This window comes from Jaculus jaculus, chromosome 14 (assembly GCF_020740685.1).
Source record: "Jaculus jaculus isolate mJacJac1 chromosome 14, mJacJac1.mat.Y.cur, whole genome shotgun sequence".
In the NCBI taxonomy this organism is placed as follows: domain Eukaryota; kingdom Metazoa; phylum Chordata; class Mammalia; order Rodentia; family Dipodidae; genus Jaculus; species Jaculus jaculus.
This window is the reverse complement of record NC_059115.1, coordinates 70,400,710-70,421,931: the sequence shown is the minus strand read 5'-3', so window position 1 is coordinate 70,421,931 and position 21,222 is coordinate 70,400,710. Positions and strand designations below refer to the sequence as shown.

Here is a 21,222-nt window from a genome sequence, read left to right as displayed (position 1 = left end):
TTTTCACCATGTGGATTAATATGAAGTCTTATAGATTAACATCGACAAGTAAAGAGCCAGTGTATGCAACGTGTTTTATAACACTTATTAGTAATAGGTGGTTCCTTATTCTGAGCTTGATGCTAAAAACTTTAATGTTACTTGATTCTTCACAGTTGTCTGTCAGCTTGGTGTCATCCTTAAAGATGAGGCTTTAGAGGGGCCTAAAATGGCCCATTTACAAGGGCTTTGTATTTGCCCACCTCATTCTACATCTGCTACTGAGAGTGACCATTTTGCAGGCGACTTGTAGTCATTTCAGGCAGAGATTTATACTAATGTCTGTTAGCCACATGAGCGTACCTTTAAACACTGGGTGGGTCTTTAAACAATGGGCTAACAGTGATTTGCTGACCACCTGAACCGGAATTCTTTTCTCAGTATCATGCAATTCAATACTTGAAGACTAATTTTAAGACAAGAGAACTCTATGTACATATTTGAATTCATCAGAGACCCTTAAACATCTTTGCAATACTACAAATCACTTAGCTGTTGGTAACAAACCTTTGAGAAACCTGACATTTTCATACTGAAACAGCTGGGTGTGTTTATAGCTTGAGTGTGATATGCCCTACTTGCCCTCTGGGATTCTTACATTACCAGATGAAAAATGTGTACCTTTTTGACAATCAGGTACACAGAAAGCAATAAAAAGCCTTTTTATATCCATTAATTCCTTCTTAATTCAGTCTCTGTGCCCACTCCATTTACAAAATGCCTCAGGCTATTCACTAGATACCTGTTTGCAGACAGAAAAGGAGTGAAACTAAATTCCCCTGGATTTACACCCTTTTAATCAGAAACTTTAAGATGGTGACTAAACAAGTATAATGTTCCTGCCTATCAATGGGGTTCAAATTTTAAGAAGATAAGCAACGTCTAGCAGGCCAGTGTTTAATGGAATACTTATCTTTCTTCCATATTCATCAAAGTTCCCATGATTTTAGCCAAATGACCCGGGCTGCCCATCTGACAATACCTTGTTGCTAAGGTGTATTGTTGGTTCTGTTATTGTGAAAATATTTGATGAAGTTCAGAGAGAGTGAGCATGACTTTACCATTCAGTGCTCATTTTCCTTGCTTTCAGTAGCTGCTGATGGATCCAGTTGGGTTTCTGCCGCTCAAGGCTCTGTACAACCTTTTGGGCCAGTTGGTTAGAGCTGCTTCGCTTTCCCAGGATGCTCTCCAAGCATACACAGATCAAGCCGAGTTTCTCTTTAACCCATCTGTCAAGGGAGGCACCTGTTAAAAGTTCCACAGTGTTTCCATCCTCAAATATCCGACATATAATTACAATCAAGTTCCAGACAAGCAGACCAGCTTTCTTCGATTCAACAAAGTTTTTTGACATTTTTCTCTCAGACAGAAAAAAGAAGTATTTAATTGGGGGAGGCAAACATGCAATCACCGTGGGTAACTTGCTGAGTACAATAGACACTGCCTGCGCAGCAAGCCTTATGAAACCTGGGGGAGAAAAAGACAGAAAAGGTATGATTAATATTAGCATTCCCCTGCCATCACCACATGGTTTTGTGCTGTGTGGGGGATGTCTAATTTTTGTGGAGAAAATTGGTGAGAAGAGCAAGTGCTTGACATATTGCAACAGAACTCAGTTGGATCGCCTGCAATACTACTTAAATTTCCCCAAATCCCAAACAGGATTCGTTTCCTTCTATAAATGAAGGTTATGCAATTTGGAATAATAATTTATATTTTATATTAAGGCTCTATGGCTTTTAAGGACCTAGCATAAGTAACCAAAGCAGAGGTAGCTATATTGAAACTCTTCAGTCTTTGTTGCCTTGGAATCCCTTTAAGTCCTTTCTCCTTCTCTGATAGAATCTACGACACACTCATTCCAGGTTGTCTCATGACTGCCCCCTCTTCTTTTCACTCCTAGCCCGAATGTCACTTCCTCAGATACCCTTACTTCACCATCATGCCCTTCCCATCCCAGCCCCCCACCCAGTCTCTTTCTTTCAAGGGACCCTGTTTTATTGCCTTTATTATAGCACTTGCCATCATATGCGCATACTGTCCTTCATCTGCATGTTATCAGTCACATTAACTATAAGCTAGAAGAGGGCACAATAGTTTTCCCCGGGCCTCACGTGTCTGCCCTGTTGAATAAATATCTGTTGGGTAAATGAGTTAATAAACTGGTTTGTGTTCTCCTCTGTTACCCCTCTTTGCTTCACCGTGTCTCATGCTAGTTCCACACTGTACTGGAGCTTTGTAATATGCGCACTTGCTAAGCAGTCCATGGCCTTTTGGCCGATTATGGCATACGGCCTCATTTGCTTGGTACTAGTTCTCTGAAAGATAAAACAATCGCATGTCCCTAGGGAAGGATTTACTTATTTCGGCAGCACTATTGGCACTTGGGAGCTGGAGGGTTCCTTGTTGTGAAAAGCTGTCTTGTGCAGGGAGGGGTTTCCACAGCACGCCTGGCCTGCCCTCAGCATATTCCAGTAGCATTCTCTGCAGGCGTGACAAACGAACATTCTCTAGGCATTGCCGAATATCCATTGGGAGCGGTTCTTTCTTTAGCTAAAAACCACTAACTGCTTCATTTTATTTATTTATTGAGACAGATGCTCATGTAGCTGGCTTCAAACTCACTGCGTTACGACTTTGAACTTCTGATCTTCCTGCATCCATTTCTGAGTGCTGGGGTGACAGGCATGTGCTACTGTGCCTGGCTGGACGTGGTGTGGCGAGGGGCAGGGGGTGGGGAATCAAACCCAAGGTGTTGAGCACGCTGGGCACGCACTCTCCCGAGGGAGTCACATCCGCAGCCTAGAAACCACTCTTTTAGATGATTTCAGAACCATCCCATAGTGCCCTTCCTCCAGGATTGCAGTATGACCATGGCAGCTCCCTCTTCAGCATTCTGATTCTCTTTCCTAGTCGATATATATTCAATATGTCCAAATTAACTTTTTCTCTTCCAAACTAGGCCGGCCCTCTTCCTGCTTCTCTGCCTCCTTCCATCTTTCCTTTTCAACGTTCTTTTGCTCCTTCTTCCCAACAAGTGATCAGCGTGATGAATCTTCCTACCTCCTTCCCTCTGGCATCCTATTTCTTCTGAGACCAACCCAGGTGGGCCGTTGACCCAGCTCTGGCGGCTCCTTACAGGTGGTGCACCTGGGAAATGGAGACAAGCTCCTAACCCAGGCTCCAGGCGGCACTTGTGCCCTCTCCCGCACGGGAAGACCAAGGTCGTTTTTTTTTTTTTTTTTTTTAAATTTTTATTAACATTTTCCATGATTATAAAATATATCCCATGGTAATTCCCTCCCTCCCCACCCCCACACTTTCCCGTTTCAAGGTCGTTTTTGATGGCTTACTGCACAGCTGTCGCATCTACACGGCTCCAAGCGTGGCCTCCGGCTGCCCTGTGAAACTTCCCTGTGCGGCCTTCCATTGGCTTTATCCTTTGCTTCTGCTTCAGCACACGGCGTTACGCTCTGCTTACGTTCACGGACACCCTAGTCCCTCCTGTAAGTTTCTATGACTATGTAATCCAGATACCCATGCTGGTCATTAGACTCTTAGTATTCAGAGTATTTTTTTTGTTTTTTCCTGAGATAGGGACTTACTCTAGCTCAGGCTGACATAGAACTAACTCACTCTGTGGCCCTAGGCTGGTCTTGAACTCATGGCACTCCTTCTACCTTAGCCTCCCAAGTGTGATCGAAGCTAATAGCAATTAGACCCATAACGGACCATATTGTGTCACCTTTTGTATGTCCATTTTCAACATTTATTCTGTGTTGTTATTTATGTCTTCCTGAGTCATCTTTACAACTGGACTCAAAGCTCCTTCGGAACATGGGAACAAAGCTTCCCCCCCCACCCAACAGTCTCCTTCATACCACCAAACAAAGCACATTTATCATAAATATGGAAGCACCTACTTCAGTACTTGGCAAAAAAAAAAAAAAGATCATCAATAATTGTTTTGGTTGTATTCAAATGAGTATGTTTAAGTCAGCCTTAAAATGTACATAAAGCAAAATCATGAATACCCTCGGACCTCTCATTTTTGTATTTAAATCATTTTAACTGGCTTTTCAGGTAGGATATCACTCTAGCCCAGGCTGACTGACCTGGAATTCACTATGTAGTCTCAGGGTGACCTGACTCCCGAGTGCTGGGATTCAATGGGTGCACCACCACGCCAGGTAAGTCATTTTAAATGTCTTATACTTTCTGGATTTGTGTCTTAAACTCCCTCTTCTACTTTCAGGCATCTTACTTAAAATACTTTATTTTACATTCCCTCTATCCTAAAGAAGGGCTAAGCATGCGTAGTAAGCAAACATTTGACAATCTATTTATATACTAGTTCTCTTTGCACCTAACTCTACCAACATTGCACAAACTCTGAGGACTTTAGGAACTCAGATTCTCAACTACTTCATTAAAGCTTCAGGCAAAATTCAATTCGGACCATCAGGCTGATGGAAAGTGAATCAATCCATCCCACTGAACACCAGGGTTCTGAGTCTATGAAGATGTTAACAACACAGTAGAGGGGGATCTGTAACACTGACACGCATGCTCATTTTGCTTCCTTCCCTTTACCTTGTTACCTTCCCTTTAAACCACTTATAGTTAATGTACTATAGGCATCTCAATTTCAAAGTTGATAATCTGAGGGAGAAATACATTATAGTAAGTATATTTGTATATTTATCATCTCTTTCTTCCTATACAGGTGAAAGGAAAATTTAAGACAAATGAAGCCAAGACAAAAACATTATAAAATTATTTTTAAAAATATGTATTTAGGGGCTGGAGAGGTGGCTTAGCAGTTAAGACACTTGCCTTCAAAACCAAAGGGCCCAGGTTTGATTTCCTAGGACCCACATAAGCCAGATGCAAAGGTGGCACATTTGTCTGGAGTTCGTTTGCAGTGGCTGGAGGCCCTGGCGTGTCCACTCATTCTCTCTCTCCCTCAGATAAATAAATAAAAATAAAATATTTAAAAGGTATTTACTAAATACTATCAGTATTCATAACTTGTGGTGATGATATGTGACTGTTTCAAATCTGGGCTTAACACTGACTGCACAGTGCAAAGGTCAAGTTCTAAGTTCTGTTACTTTCATTGGCTGTCATAGGCAAAAAAAAAAAAAAAAAAAAGAGTCACTATTAATACTTTAAGAGGGGCTAGGAGGATTGCTTAATGGTTAAGGCACTTCCCTGCAAAGCATAATGACCTACGTTTGATTCCTCAGAACCCACCTCAAGCCAGATGCACAAAGTGGTGCATGCATCTGGAATTCATTTGCAGTGGCTCTGTGCACTGGGTCACCTATTCTCTCTCCCCACCCCCTTCTCTCTCTCTCTACTTGCAAATAAATAAATAAATAAGTAAAACCTAAAGAGATCCACACAGAATAACTGTACGACCCATTGTGCTCATAAATAAAGTCATGGCCTTTGTACATCAGAATCAACATCAAATAGGCAAAACTCTTGTTGAAATGTGATCAATGAAAATTCATCAACCATGGTGTCAATTACTTCTTGTTGCAAACAAATGGAAAACATTTTATTTTTATATGTCTTACCCAAGGATCACGGAAACATTTTATTTGGCATATTTTTATATGTGTTTAAAATTCTATAGCTTAAGTTCTCAAGAGTAAAGATGTATTTCACAGGTGATAATCGTCTTACAAAACCAGTATCTGGAGTGATTTTAAACTATATCAATAAGTTATTATCACAACTTGTATACTTCTGCCACCAGTACCCTTCCCAATGATTTTATTGTACACAGTGGCCTGGATACAATTTCCTTATGGTGCTACCTGTTTTCTCTCTTTAGAATCTATGGTTGCAGTTACTCCAACCAGCAATTTTTCCATAAAGCATTCTTTTCATTGCAAACACAAACTTATTAAAAATATCATCTCAATCTGGGCATGGTGGCACCCACCTTTAATCCCAGCACTTGGGAGGCAGAGGCAGGTGGCACCCTGAGACTGAATTCCAGGTCACCCTGGGCTAGACTGAAACTCTACTTTGAAAAAATATATATATAGTCACATATACATATATAAAATCTCAAGTATATCTTTTAATTAACTGTTGTCAAAAGAAACAAAATAAAATAAAAGTGGTTCTTTGTGTGCTGGCTCCTAGAAACACAATGGAGTTGATACACCTAAAAGCCATGCAGAATCATCTGAGTTCTCACCCACCCACATGGTAAGTCTCCTGCCCCGTATGATTTTCGGTAATGTTGGTTTCTTAAATCTACGGTGTTGTCTGTAGTCTAGGATTTGCTGATGAAGACACGGGAAGGTGTTTAGTTTGTCCCCGTCATGTTCCCTCTGTGCTGTGAGTTTCACTGTTATCAAGGACAAATGTTCCTTTCAGGTGCTGGCTATTTATCTTTTAATAAGGTAGAATTCTTCTTATTTAACAAAGCATCTTTAAACATTTATCATTGTTTAGACAAATTTTGCAAAGAACATGATTATATATCACAACTTAAAACCTCTGGGAAAAAATTACAGAAGTTTGTCTTCATGTTTTAGATACTTAGTCCTGAAATCTGCTGCTATTCACAACTTCAAACTGCCTAAGGCAAATATCCCAAGGCACCATGCTCAGAAGGGATTCATATTTTGAGGGGCGGGGGAGGTATTTATTTTTAATAAAAGTATGTGAGATGTCATATTTCAAATGGTTTTCCTTAACCGTATTTTCCAAAATCTGATCATATCGTCAATGTCTTAACTTGGGCTGTGTCTGAGAAAGAGTTTATTTCAGCTACAGAATTAAATGTGAACTTTTCATTGGGTTTTTGTCAGCCCTTTGTTGCATTTTAAGGATTAAACTGATTTACAAGTATATGTTAAGATCACCTGTGTCTCTTGGGATTATTAATTTTGTTAATAGCAGATGCCACAATTGAAAGGACCACTTTTTGCATGGTGGATACAGAAAGCTCAGGTAAGAATAAGGAGTCACCCAACACTGTGATATTCTGCCTGCTTGCACACAAATGCCTCTCTCACTGACTGAAAGAGCATTCCAGTGACAACCTCCATAGGAGACTTTAGTAAAGTGTAATTTCTTCCTGTGTTCCCAGAATCATGAATCCCCTAAGGTGTTTGCACATGCTTAGATATGCTATTATACAAATGCCAAGAGATGCTATGTTGATAGTTCACCTCTCATGTTGAATGCAGTGGCGGGCGTGCAGCACCCACTCACTTAGTAAATACCTACTGACTGACTCTCTGACCTAATATCCTGCATGTAAATAGTATCTGACTTGGACGGTACCCCTCCTCATCCAAGGTCGATGTGGCTCAAGACCTCCAGGCTATGCCTGACACTATGAATAGTGCTGTTTTTTCTTATATAGACATGCCCGGGATATAATTTAATTTACAAAGTAAGTACACTGAGAGATTAACAAGAACAATTTTTAAATAGAATAGTTACATTATAAAAGTTATGTGAATGTGAATTTGCTCTCTTGAAAGAACCAAAATTAATACACATATTTTTGAACTGCAGTTGAGTGTGGGTGAATGAAACTACAGAAATGAAACCAGTGAAGATAAAGGTCAAGAAGTATCAATCTAGAAGTCCCCGTAGCATTTCAGAAGACAGAAATAAACAGACAATGGCATTCCATGGTGTCATTTTCTTTTATCACTTTCCGCCATACTTTCATATCATCTGACACCTCCATGTGGTTATCTACACATTACAATTCTTACTCCTACTTACAAGTGTATGCAAACTGTTAACTTGCAAGGAAGACCCTAGCAACTGATATCAATAAATCAGGCACCTTTTGGAACTAGAAGTTCTTTGAAATGGTGTGAGGGAATTGTCACTGCTTTTCCAATAAGAACATTATTTCTGAACAAAACAATTGGGAAGCCACAGCAAACTAGTGCTCATTACATGACATGACATGTTAACCATGCCAGCTGAGTTCCTCAAAATGAATGAAATATCCAAAAGCTAGAAGGAAGGAGACATAGCAACAACCCTTAGATAAGAAAGGACTTTCTTAATGAAAAGGTGACATTTTCCATTTTCAATTAAATAGCTTTACTGGATTCAAAGGCAGTTTAATAGGGCTTGGACAAAATTAAAGCATTACTATGAAAGGTCACAGATAGATAATTGATTTGAGTTAGTAATATGAAGTTGGTGGATGAAGCTATATTATTTAGGATCTCCATGGAGAAGAATGAAAGGCTAGACCTTTCAAGTGACTTTTGTGGGGTCCCACAGGAGTATTTTATTGTGGAGAGTTTCCTTTGAGTAAATGAAAAATATTCTTTAAAAATGAATATGAGGGCTGGAGAGATGGCTTAGCAGTTAAGCGCTTGCCTGTGAAGCCTAAGGACGCCGGTTCGAGGCTCAGTTCTCCAGGATCCACGTTAGCCAGATGCATAAGGGGGCGCACATGTCTGGAGTTCGTTTGCAGTGGCTGGAAGCCCTGGCGCACCCATTCTATCTCTCTCTCTCTGCCTCTTTCTCTCTCTGTCACTCTCAAATAAATAAATAAAAATGAACAAAAAAATGAATATGAAAGGGAAAAGTTTTAGAAAATCAGAAAAAGATTCATACAGATACATAATATATGGCCAAAGAACTTTTGTGAAATTTGTAGGAGAGTCAAAAAGGATAATATTTTACTAATAAAATAAATGAATAACATAGAAATGAATGGCTCATAAATATACCTGCTAGATACACTTATTTGAATAGGAACTATGCATTCAGGTCAGAGCCACAGGTATGGGGTGGAGGTACCCTGTCAGAAAAATACATGTAGCTACCAAACAGAGTGCTATTTTGGACCTAACAGCTACACTTGAAGGTATGTTAAGGGAAAAGAAGGTGACTGCAGGGCAAACAAACCCTTGCAGACCAGTTAAACTGAATATCAGAGTAAACTTGAAAGTGCACATTTTAGATTACTCACCAGATTAGGTAAATCATGTGACTAATTTGTGGGTAATAATACAAAGCAAACTGTCATAAAAATTCTGCACTAGTCATTAGATAAAAGATGAAAATGTGAGTCATCTTCATTTGTAGTTTCTTTGGTCACATGCCTGTCACAAAAAGAAAGCTGAGAGTCCCAAAAACTACTTGGTGAAAGGAAGATTAATATAATTCAGTTTCATAATATTTAGCATTTTATTTAACAGCCTAAAAATTGCTTTTTGGGGGGGGTTGTTTCCTTAAAGCAGCAGCAATATCATTACCTTTGCCCGATTCTTTTCTTTTAGCTTCTTTAGGAGTGTAATTCCACTCTCGTGGCATGCTCTCAAGCAGGCAGTCTGGAATGCTGGGCTTGTTTAGGGCTGTCTCATGTTTCCTCCCAGAGTTCACCAGGGACATGATCTGTCGTACAGTGTCCTTGACGGCATCTGTCAGTGCCAGTCTCAGACACTGGACGACTTCTGGCTCTGACTCCAAGCAGGTTGAGACTTTAAAATAAAGGGTATATTCTGGTTAATGGAATGCAGCTACCAGTTGTGCCTTGTTCATCTGGGAATGCGCCAGTTAACATTTTTATCTAGTTTATAGCTATAGAAAAGGAGTGCTGATGTTAATCAAGAAGTCATATAGCCACATAGCTGGCAATCAGCTCATGACGCATCTATGAAGAGTTCCTCCTGCATTCTAATAAAGGATATCAATTAAAATAAGAGGAAATAACAAAATTTCTGCTAGTTTTGAACTTGATACTAGCATAGAAGTTGTATAAGCTTCTTCAATGTCAACTTGGCAATAATACTGAAGCCTTTACCTTGGTGTGGCTCAGTGGTAGAGTGCTTTCTAGCATGTGTATGACCCTGGAGTTTAACTCCCAGCACTGAAATAAAAAGGCCCTAAAAATTTCATTTACCTATTAACTCATTTATTCTGTAGGAATAAACTACAAGAAATTAATTAGGATATGTAAAGGACATAAAGTTGAGAAACTATATAAATGTTCAATAATAGGTAATTTGTTTAATTAGTTCTCATATTGTCATCTGTACAAGGCAGCTATATACTATGCAGCTTAAAAAATGCAGGTTAGAAAACATCATGAAATACTATTTTACTTAAAAGGACACATCTAGGGCTGGAGATGTGGCTTAGCGGTTAAGGCACTTGTCTGTGAAGCCTAAGAACCCAGGTTTGATTTCCCAATATCCATGTAAGTCAAATACACAAGGTGGCACATATGTCTGGAGTTCATTTGCAGTGACTAGAGACCCTGGTGCACCCATTCTCTCTCTCTCTCAATTAAAATAAAATAAATTAAAATAAAAAATACACATCTACATATACAAGAAATATTTCAAAGGCATACTCTTGTGATTATCAGTAACTGATGGGATTTCAATTATTTTTTCCTTTTTATTCTTTTTCCCCCCTCCTTCTCTTGTGTCTGCCGGTCATATTTCCAACTACATAGTACCCACAATGAACATATAGGACTTACGTGACCTGTACAAGAAATGTTTTTTGTTTGTTTGATTTTCAGTATGTCCAGAAACTGGAGACTGTTACTCAATAAAAGAAAACATTTATTTTATTTTCTCCAACAGGAAGTACGAAGTGACATTTCTCCAATGATGCATTCAACTAATAGCAACTCACTGTTGAGCCACCATACCAAAGATGATCTTAGTGATATCAAAATCACAGGTTTCATTCCTAATACAGCATTACCATTGGTTAAGCAAGCTGTTGTTTACTGTGGAAATCCTCAAGCATATAACTATGTCTCAAAGTTAAAATTCATTGCATAGTGTCAATAACTGACTGGTATCCATTTTGGTTTTTTGGTTTATTACTTGGTTCTATTGGTTAACTAGATCTTAGTTGTCTGAAAATTCTAAGAAGTCAAAAATATATCAATTTACTTTTGCAAAAAAGATATGCTTATTCCTTTTAAAATAGAATTATAAAGAAAAAATTAAGAATTAATGAAAATAAGCGAATTATAAGCCAGGAGTAGTGGCACATGCCTCTAAACCCAGCACTTGGGAGGCCAAGGTAGGAGGATCACTATGAGTTCAAGGCTACCCTAAGAATACACAGTGAATTTCAGGTCAGCTAAAGTGAGACCCTACCTTGAAAAACCATAAATAAATAAATAAATACAATAATAATAATATCTATTATTAATATCTGAGAGTTTAAAAAAATTACACTATGACAGTGTCAGAAGGGGCAATTTTCACTAAGAGGACCTGAGACATCTTGAGGCCTAAATACTGTAAAAAGTATTAAGAAATATTCACTGAGTCAAAGGTAAGGATACAATATAGAAAAAGCAGAAAGGAGAAATGAGAATGGACTAGGAAAAGAAAATGAAAGTTCATATGGTCATACCATTCAGTGACAGAGTTACCAAGCTTTTTTTCATCAGTAAATGTTAGATGAGGTATCTAGATTTCTAAGATGCAAAGCATAGAGAAAATACAGTAATAGTTCCAAGCCTAGTTGTTATAATCCCACCCATTAATTCCACATTATGAGAATAAAGGAAAAAAGCAAGAAAAAGTGTCATTGAAAATAATTTTAATTATAGATTTTATCATATATAATGCTAATTTTTAAAAATATTATTTATTTGTTTGCAAGCAGAGGTAGATAGAGAAAAGGGAGACAGACAGAGAGAATAGGTGCTCCAGGACCTACAGCTGCTGCAAAAGAACTCCAGATGCATGAGCCACACTGTGCTTTGGGCTTCATGTGGGTACTGCGCAATCAAATCTGGGTTCTTAGGCTTTGCAGGCAAGTGCCCTGACCACTGAGACATCTCTCCAGCTCTGTCATATTAATTTTTGATATTAAACTAACTAAAGCAAAGGCAAAGCAGCATAAAATTTGGGTTATATCATATAACTTAAAGCATTTGTCCATCAATTCTAATATTTCAAATCAACATTGAAAATATAGAAACTGATCTACAAGGATCCCGTATTACTTTGCTCCCTGCTGTGGAGAGACACCTAACAGAGGCAGTTTGAAGAAGAAAGTGTTTATAGTCCTGTCCCAGGGAAGGCTTGGCTACCAGGGCGGGAAGCAGCTGGTCACGTTGCACACACGGTCGGGAAGGAGAGACATGATGCTGAGGACTCGGGCTCACTTCCTCCCGTTATTCAGTCCAGCACCCCAGCCTGTGGGATGGTGCTGCCCACCTCAGTTAACCTAATCTAGAAGCACCCTCCCAGACATGCCCAGGGATTTGTCTCCTAAGTGATTCCAGAACCGGTCAAGTTGACAGTTAAGATGAATCATCACAGGGCTCCATGTCCTTATCTATAAAACAGTGAGGGAATAGGGTAAGAAGGGCTAGACGCAAAGTTATTTATACTCTTTCTGAGTTTCCACTTTCTGTGACTCTATCTAAGACTCCTAAAAAGAAAATGACACATATTTCACAGCCAAGTACATACAAAATCAATAAGAGCTGTGATTCCACTACTTTCTTTCACAGCACAGTGATCAGGAGTCCTTAGAAAGAGGCTGAATGATGGTTCGGAAGTTAAAAGTGAGCTCTACGTCTACAGCAGCTCTTGTAAGCATGTTATAAACCACAATTTATGTGTGTGTGTGTGTGTATTCATATTTTGATTAAAACACAATTGTTTATCAAGTTTCATCAGTATAAACTTTCAAAGTTTTATAACTACAGATCTTGCCAGGCATATTAAAAACATCCTATTTTTACTTTATATAAGACTGGGTCTCATGTAGCCCAGGCTGGCCTTAAATTCTATATATAGCCAAGCATGACCTTGAAATTCTGATCTCTTGCCTTTATCTCCTGAGTGTTAGCACTACAGGCCTGTACCACCATACCAGATTATGTGGTGCTAGGGATCAAATACAGGGCTTCTCACATGTAAGGCTGGTATTCTATATCCTCAACCCAAGAAGGTTTACTCCTTTATAAGTTTCTAACGTCAAAAAGTCGGTGCAAAGGTCATGTAGTGAGAGTTTTTTTTTTTTTAATCACCTTTAAGAAAGATGCTACATGTAATAAAGAATAAGCTGGGGTTGGGAGATGGCTCAGCAGATAGAGACGCTTGCAAAGCCTGCAGGTTTGGTTTGGCTCCCCAGTGCTCACATAAATCCAGGTGTATGAAAATCTATGTGTTTGGAGTTCATTTGCAATAACAAAAGGCTCTGGCACAGCCATATGATCCAAATTCCTCCTTTTTCTTATAAATAAATAAATACTGTTTTTAATTAATTTATTTATCTCTTCATTCATTTAAAAAAGAATAATCTAATTTGGCTTTTAAAAAGCAATCAAACAGCTTATATAAATGAAAAAGCATTGATATTAAAAAAAAAAAACATTGAATACTGCAAGCTACAAAATCAACCAGCCATGCAAGATGTACACACAGGTGCAATAGTGGCACGCAGGCTGTGGGGTAATCAAATGTTCACTGATTGTATATGAGGCCTGCTCAGTGAAAAGGAATTCATACCAGGTACTGAGAACAAAGTCACATGGAAGATCATAGACCCTAGAGGGAAGCTTCTACTGTTTTTTGGCTAACAGGAGAGGTTATGTCCTTAGAAAGTCTTCTGTCTATGTTTATCCCCTTTGATACTTGCCATTACCACTCTGGGTTAGAAAATCTGCTTTTTATGGATGGCAGTGAATACTGAAAAGATCCAAGACCAATTGTTACTTGTGACAGGAAAAGATAACTGACTGTCTAACGTGAGTGAACTCATCTCTATCACATCCACAAAGGCCCAGGAAACATGAGAGGGAGTGACTTATTAAAGGTGAGTGCTGCTATCACTGCGGTTCTGAGAACTTTCTCTAAGGGCGTGGTGTAGATACTGAGGAGATGGAAAACTTATCACAGCAGAAAATCAGACGTTCCTGAGAGCTCAACACTAAAGGAGATTTATGATATTCTCTCCAAGGCTCAGGGAACATGGTGGAAGAGGGAACAGAAGGAATGTACAAGCCACAGGACAGGAAGGTGTACTCTGAGGCATTGTTCTCCCTCCCCCCACCCCCACAGACATACTGGTCATTCATGAGCCTGCAGTGAATACTGATAACCTCACTGAGGAGGGCCTTCAGTAGATTGGGTCAGGGGGGAAGGCACCATAACCTGATGGGAATATGGCCAATTTGTAATATGTTCCTATATTAAAGTTCTCAATTTAAAAAGTAAAAATAGATAAGAAAATGCTTTCAAAATACAGCATCATTTTTTTCTTAGATTAAAAATTAAAGTGTCCTGCTATATTTCAAAACTTCGATGATAGAAATAAAACATTTAAATCTGGAAATGATAGGACTCTCATTTCTTTAAATCAGGAAACTGATGAACAAGATGGTCAGTGATGGACCTGCTAACAAATTCTACATAATAAGCACTACAGCAAGACTGTAGTAAGCTTAGCCCCAGAAAGAGACCTTGTTAAGAAAATGAAATTGGGGGCTGGAGAGAAGGCTTAACGGTTAAGCGCTTGCCTGTGAAGCCTAAGGACCCTGGTTCAAGGCTCGCTTCCCCAGGTCCCACGTTAGCCAGATGCACAAGGGGGCGCACGTGTCTGAGTTCGTTTGCAGTGGCTGAAAGCCCTGGTGCGCCCATTCTCTCCCTCTCCCTCTATCTGTCTTTCTCTCTGTGTCTGTCGCTCTCAAGTAAAAAAAAAAAAATGAACAAAAAAATATTAAAAAAAAAGAAAATGAAAGTGGGTGAGGTAAAGGAAAATAGGCATGTATGTGAATATGATCAAAGTATGTAATATGCACATATGAAAATGATACAATAAGATGTTATTTTGTACAATGAATATAGGCTAACAGAAAATTTAAAAAAAGAAAAAGAAAAATGTAAACTCTATTATATATTGGGAAAAATGATCAAAACATATGTAACAAAGTATAAAATACTCCTAAGAAAAGTAAAACACTACTCAGGGAATACTTTTCAGCAGTGAGAAAGAATTAATGTCAGTGGCACATAATGTGAGCAAAAGAAGCCAGAAGCAAATAGATGAATAAATTTTTATTTGTACAAGATTCTAGAATGGTCAGAAATAACTTTCATTATACAAAGCCTATTAGTAACCTTCCTGGGGTTTACAGGTGAAGAGAGAACTGAGCATAAGAAGGGGCGCTCCTGGGCCTCCAGACACTACAAACATACTCCAGACACATGTGCCATCTTGTGCATCTGGCTTATGTGGGATCTGGAGTATCAAACCTGGGTCCATAGGCTTTGCAGACAAGGGCCTTAACTGTCAGGCCATCCTTCCAGCCTCTTATAGATTAAAAAAAAAAAAAAACAGTTTTCAGTTTTAGTTCTGTTTGTTAAGCTTTAAAATAGATATTGTCATTCTTGTTTTCCCTTGCTAGCTCATGTTCATTCTGAGAAATTTTATATTGAGTTTCTAATCATAAACTCAGGTATTACATTTCATGACTGAATACATGTGTTTAGTAAGCAAGTGTGTCAAAAACAGTTTAGTCTAATGGAAAAAAGTATGGTGAAACAGGATGCCCTGTGAGTTAGGGATCTGATTTCTTAATTTGATTTTGTCCCTTTTACTAGGCCAACCTGCTTGGGTAAATCTACCACCTTCAGCCTAGGTCTACTCAGCAATTAGATGAGAATATTTGCTACTATGTCTTTGCCTTTCCATTCTGACATAAGACTGCTGTTTTATGGGCAAGCTGTACTGAAATCTCTGACAGTGTGTCAGTAGAAAAAATATAGTAATGAATTTTTAAAATAATGTACTCTAGTTAATCTGGGCAGGAAAATCATTATCTATGGAAGTATGGATCTCTTCTTGGTTGAATGCAAACCCTGTGGGATTATGATTACGTATCTCTACTATACATACATTGTTGTTGTTTGTTTTAATTTTTTTTTTTTTTTTTTTTTTGCTGTTTTGAGGTAGGGTCTCGCTCTAGCTCAGGCTGACCTAGAAATCACTCTGTAGTCTCAGGATGACCTCAAACTCATGGCAATCCTCCTACCTCTGCCTCCCGAGTGCTGGGATTAAAGGCGTGTGCCACCACGCCTGGCCTTGTTTTTGTTTTTGTTTTTTTATTTTTTTTTAAATTTTTTATTTATTTATTTGAGAGCGACAGACACAGAGAGAAAGACAGATAGAGGGAGAGAGAGAATGGGCGCGCCAGGGCTTCCAGCCTCTGCAAACGAACTCCAGACGCGTGCGCCCCCTTGTGCATCTGGCTAACGTGGGACCTGGGGAACCGAGCCTCGAACCGGGGTTCTTAGGCTTCACAGGCAAGCGCTTAACCGCTAAGCCATCTCTCCAGCCCCTTGTTTTTGTTTTTTGAGGTAGGGTCTCGCTCTATCCCAGGCTGACCTGGAATTCACTATGTAGTCTCAGGATGTCCTCAACTCTTGGCAATCCTCCTTCCTCCCTCTGCCTCCCAAGTGCTGGGTTTAAAGGCACGTGCCACCACGCCCGGCTGACATGTTATATTTTTAAGTTAATCAGACCTCATACTGAAAGACTTACTTTTCTTATGAATTAGTATGTTGTCTTATGTTACTAGCATGTTTTATTTAATCATGATTGGCATCAGAACAACAGGAAAACTACTGAAACTTTTAGGAAAGGAATAACAAAATTAACCCTCTGTGGCCACTGCAAATGTATAAGTGGCAAGAAGAGGGATCAGGAGCCACAGTCTTACCCAGCAGGGTGTGGCTGTGCACGCCAGTAATCCCAGTACTTGGGCGGCTAAAATAAGAGGATCACAGAGAGTTGAGGCCACCCTGGGTCTCCAGTGAGACTCTGACTCAAAGCAAAAGACAAACAAAAAACAGTCCTGCTGTTTCTTGGCTAGGACCTGAAGACCATCCAAATCTCTCAGGCCTTTTTCTATACAGGTTTTTGTTGCCAAAAATGGTTCCAAAATGTCATACTTGAAGGATAGTTTGAAGCATGAGAGTGACTACTGAAAATCTTGTGAGAATTCAGTTCTCGTTTCCTCAGAAAGAACCAAAACAGCAGAGAGTAGTGGGGCTTGAAAAGTTGTTTCTGTTTCTTAAGGAACATATCAGAAGTACAAGCTTCTAATTCAGTCTTTGTACCAAGAAATCTGCCCCTCTGTTGGATAAATAGGAAGAGATGAGGAAATACATGGGCACTAGGAGATAAAGTTTTTTTAAGTGATAATTATTACTATCTTTAGGGGAGACATTAAGATTTTTGAAAGCATTACATGAACTTATCTATTGCTATTTTGCCAAGAATAATGACTAGAGAAGATGAAATATCATGTCTTTAACATAGCGAGGACGACATTCAAGTAATACACGGAGAACTGCTATAACATTCAGGAAGAAAACCATGATTCTAAGGCAGTCAGAGTTGTACTGAGAGCCTAGGTCCTATTTAATGAAAAATCATTGCTCCAAAGCAGTACATAGAAAAGCTTCTAGGTTGAAAACCAAATGCTAATGATGTAAATGACTCATAGGGTGTTAGGAGTCTCTAAAATCATATCCAGTACTGTCCTAACTTAAGTGTGGGTATTTAAAGGTGGGATGTTAAGGGTGTAACAACATGAGAATCTTTACTTAGCCTAAAGGTGGATTCCCTACCAGCACCTCTGACAGGTATCATGGTCTGCCTTTAATGTCCTCTCTAGCTGAAGGAAGAACAATGCAGATGGGCAAAGCTTATCATTGCCAGAGGAATGAAAACTCTGAAGAGAGAGGAGCTATGTTCATAATGATGATGGAGGACATTCATAGCTTCACCTGTTAACTGGTTAAATAAATGCACTAACATATCACAAAGTACTTTTCACATCCCAGTACTAACTTGTATGTTCAGTAGCCAAACATAATCTATGGTAAATACTAATTGAAATTTTATGACAAAATACTGCCCCAACATTAGTCATTACATGATTTTCCCCTCACCCCCTACCCTTTATCATGGGTATATGATATTTGATAGGAACTAATGGTTAACAGTTCCAAACAGAAGACTTTATAATGAAAACGTATATAGTAAACCTTTAAAAACAACAGTCAGCAAAAATGATATCGATAAAACATTGAAAATGTGTTTAAAGGCCACTTAAGGATCTACAAAGCACTTCTTTCACAAGCGGTAAGTTTCTCATACCTGGAATGTTGCATATGAAGTCCCATAACTGTCTTTCTTCTATGAAACTGACAAAAACATTTCCAAATGTTTGTGGAGAAAAACTGCAATGGTACAACACATTGAAAATGGCTTCTGTCATGCTGAACTTGGGACTGTGGTTGTCTTCTGTGTCAGAACCTTGTTCCTGCAAGTTAGATTCTTGAAAATAATAAAAATGATTGATAGATGTCAGATAGGTACTAGTGGTTGTGATTAAATTCTTACCACCCACCTTACTATAATGTTATGGAATGTATTTGAAGACTATTTCCATAAGAGAAATATTACATTCTTTCAGATCAATATTGCATCCCATCCTAAATTGTTTTTGTACACTCAATGGGTACTTATTGAAAAAATAAAATACAATCTGTGAGGAGGGCTACCCACAGTGGCATCACTTCAAGGGGCAATTCTGGTTTCTCTGTATGCCAGAATTATTCTTTCCCAAAAGGAAAACTTCTTTGTTTATATTTCTCATTTAAAAATATATGCATTATTTTAGAAGTTAGTTTTTAATTTAGATAATTCACAAAAACCGAAATTATACCATGGGAAGAATCACAACAAATTATTCTTAAAATTATGCAACCAATTCTACAAAAAAACAATAACAGTTATGAACATTTCTCAAGTGTATTTATGCTGTCATTTTGGAAGGAAGCAGAGCAGGGCTGGCTCTTCAATCCAACTGCATAAGCAATTCACAAAAGAGGCCATTTTAATTACCCTTGCCATCCTTTTTTTTTAAAATATTTTTTTTTTGGTCATTTTTTATTTATTTATTTATTTGAGAGCGACAGACATAGAGAGAAAGACAGAGGAAGAGGGAGAATGGGCGCGCCAGGGCTTCCAGCCCCTGCAAACGAACTCCAGACACGTGCGCCCCCTTGTACATCTGGCTAACGTGGGACCTGGGGAACCGAGCCTCGAACCGGGGTCCTTAGGCTTCACAGGCAAGCGCTTAACCGCTAAGCCATCTCTCCAGCCCATCCTTTTCTGACTCCGTATGACGGCTTCCTTAAAGGTGAGTAGAAGTTCCCGTGCCATTGCATCACAGGTACATGTAGAGTATGAAATACCATTTCTACTTTGAGTTATAAGCAGCAACACCATAACAAAAAATACCCATTGAATTGAATTAAAGACAACATCAGGCCTCGTTTTGTTTCTTATATTTTATCTTATTATAAATAGAGCCTAGAGCCTTTGACAATGAGTACATTTCTTTGTTCCTGCTCATTTAGAAGCTTATCGTTTTGATTTTAATTTTATTTCTGGGATTTGATTTTAGTTATCTAGAGGATCTCATTACTAAGTAAATTTGAAAAAAATATCATAGACTTTATGCAAGTTCACTTTACTAGTTTCACTTCCTGATATCCATCTCAAACAAGTTAGTTCTGCAGCTAATCATCACGGCCTCTTCCCCGCATCCTTTCCCTTCACCAACAGTGCGTATAGTTTACCTGGCTTACATGAAGATGAGTCCCCACCTGAGGTGGACATTTGTATCGAGGCCTGGCCAATCGGAGCCTGCCACTTCCCATTGACAGTGATCAGTTCATAGATGGACAGGCAATCAAAAGAAACCTTGTTAGGGATTTTTGCTAGAATCATCAGTTTTCTCTTTCTACTGAGTTTGATAAGCTTATAGAAAGGAGGCTTATTTTACTTAGCATGATGATTTCCTATTCTAGCCATTTTTCTCCATCTGAAATAATTTCATTCTTTCTGGCCGAGTAAAATTCCCATGTGTGTGTGTGTGTGTGTGTGTGTGTACATTTACTTTTTCTACTCATCTGTTGATTGGTATCTTGGTTGAATCCCTATTTTGGCTTCTGAGAATAGTGTAGCAAGAAACATGGATGAACAGAGGATTCTGCTGATTGCTGGCAGAGATTCCTTTGTAAATATGCCCAGGAATGAAATAGCTAGATTATATGGCAGCTCTATTTTCAGTTTTTGGAGGAAACTATAATTTCCACAGTGGACAAACTAACTCACTCACTCTCTTTCTACTCACTACATAGTTTAGAGGGGTTTTCCCTCTTGTTTTAGTGAAGACAAAACTCCTGTGGTTTCCCTTTAAGGGCTTCCTTTACATATCTGAACTTACGAATTTCTCTTACACCTGATATTATAAAATAGTTTCAACCTTGAACCTCACCTATCATCTAAAAAGACTTCTATTAACTCAGGCTTGGCCATGGCAGGAGAGTCCTGGGCTTCTCAGATCTGTTGCTGGTTGGGGGAGTGGTAGCAGGAAACTGAGGCAATGAGGATTTGGTATAACTTCAGTGTATTTAAAGCCGCATTCCCTGATCTAGGTTTCATCCAGTAGTCAAGTTGCTACTTTAAATTTCTTCTTCCTCCTACTTTTTCAATATTTTACATTATATATGCTTTGAAAAAAATCATCTTTTCAATAGCACCTGAACTGGCCTTTTCACTACAGACACTATTTTGAACCTCTTTTAAGAAATTGAACTTAACCAGTTGTTCCTAAAGAAGGCTGGTGTCAGGCAATGAACTTAACCACAAACCTGCCAGGAGACTACACTTATTGCTAACCAAGATTTATGCCTAAATGACAAATCAGTACTCCGCTTTTCATGGCTGTGTAACTTTTGCCTTCTGCAAGATACTAATGAGCATCTTGTGCTGAGCCATTACGATGTATTTGGTGGCAGTATTATAGAAGAGTGCAGCATGACCTCAAGGAGAGGCTAGGAGACCCACTTCTAAAACATATTTTGTTTTTGTTTATTTGAGAGAGAGAAAGAGAGAGAGAGAGAGAGAATGGGCGTGTCAGGGCCTCTAGCCACTGCAAATAAACTCCAGACACTTGTGCCACCTTGTGTATCTTCCTTATGTAGGTACTGCGGAATCGAACCTGGGTCCTTTGGCTTGTCAGGCAAGTGCATTAACCACTTAGTCATCTCTCCAGCTCAAGACTCACTTTTGACAAAGTTTTAGATAGACAGCATAAGGATA

General features: G+C 38.9%; 1 protein-coding gene across 4 annotated transcripts in view; it reads right to left on the bottom strand.

Moving 5' to 3' along the window:
* Nucleotides 1–21,222, bottom strand: part of Kiaa0825 (KIAA0825 ortholog) — a 427,087-nt gene that overhangs the window by 232,986 nt on the left and 172,879 nt on the right. For 3 of the 4 annotated variants that reach the window (XM_045133785.1, XM_045133787.1, XM_045133786.1), the window contains 3 exons: nucleotides 18,205–18,384; nucleotides 9,306–9,530; nucleotides 1,101–1,506 (listed from right to left, as the gene is read on the bottom strand). In XM_045133785.1, coding sequence (XP_044989720.1) covers nucleotides 1,101–1,506; nucleotides 9,306–9,530; nucleotides 18,205–18,384 — 811 coding nt within the window. The remainder of the gene's footprint in view (nucleotides 1–1,100; nucleotides 1,507–9,305; nucleotides 9,531–18,204; nucleotides 18,385–21,222) is intronic. The other variant, XM_045133788.1, reaches the window with a different exon arrangement.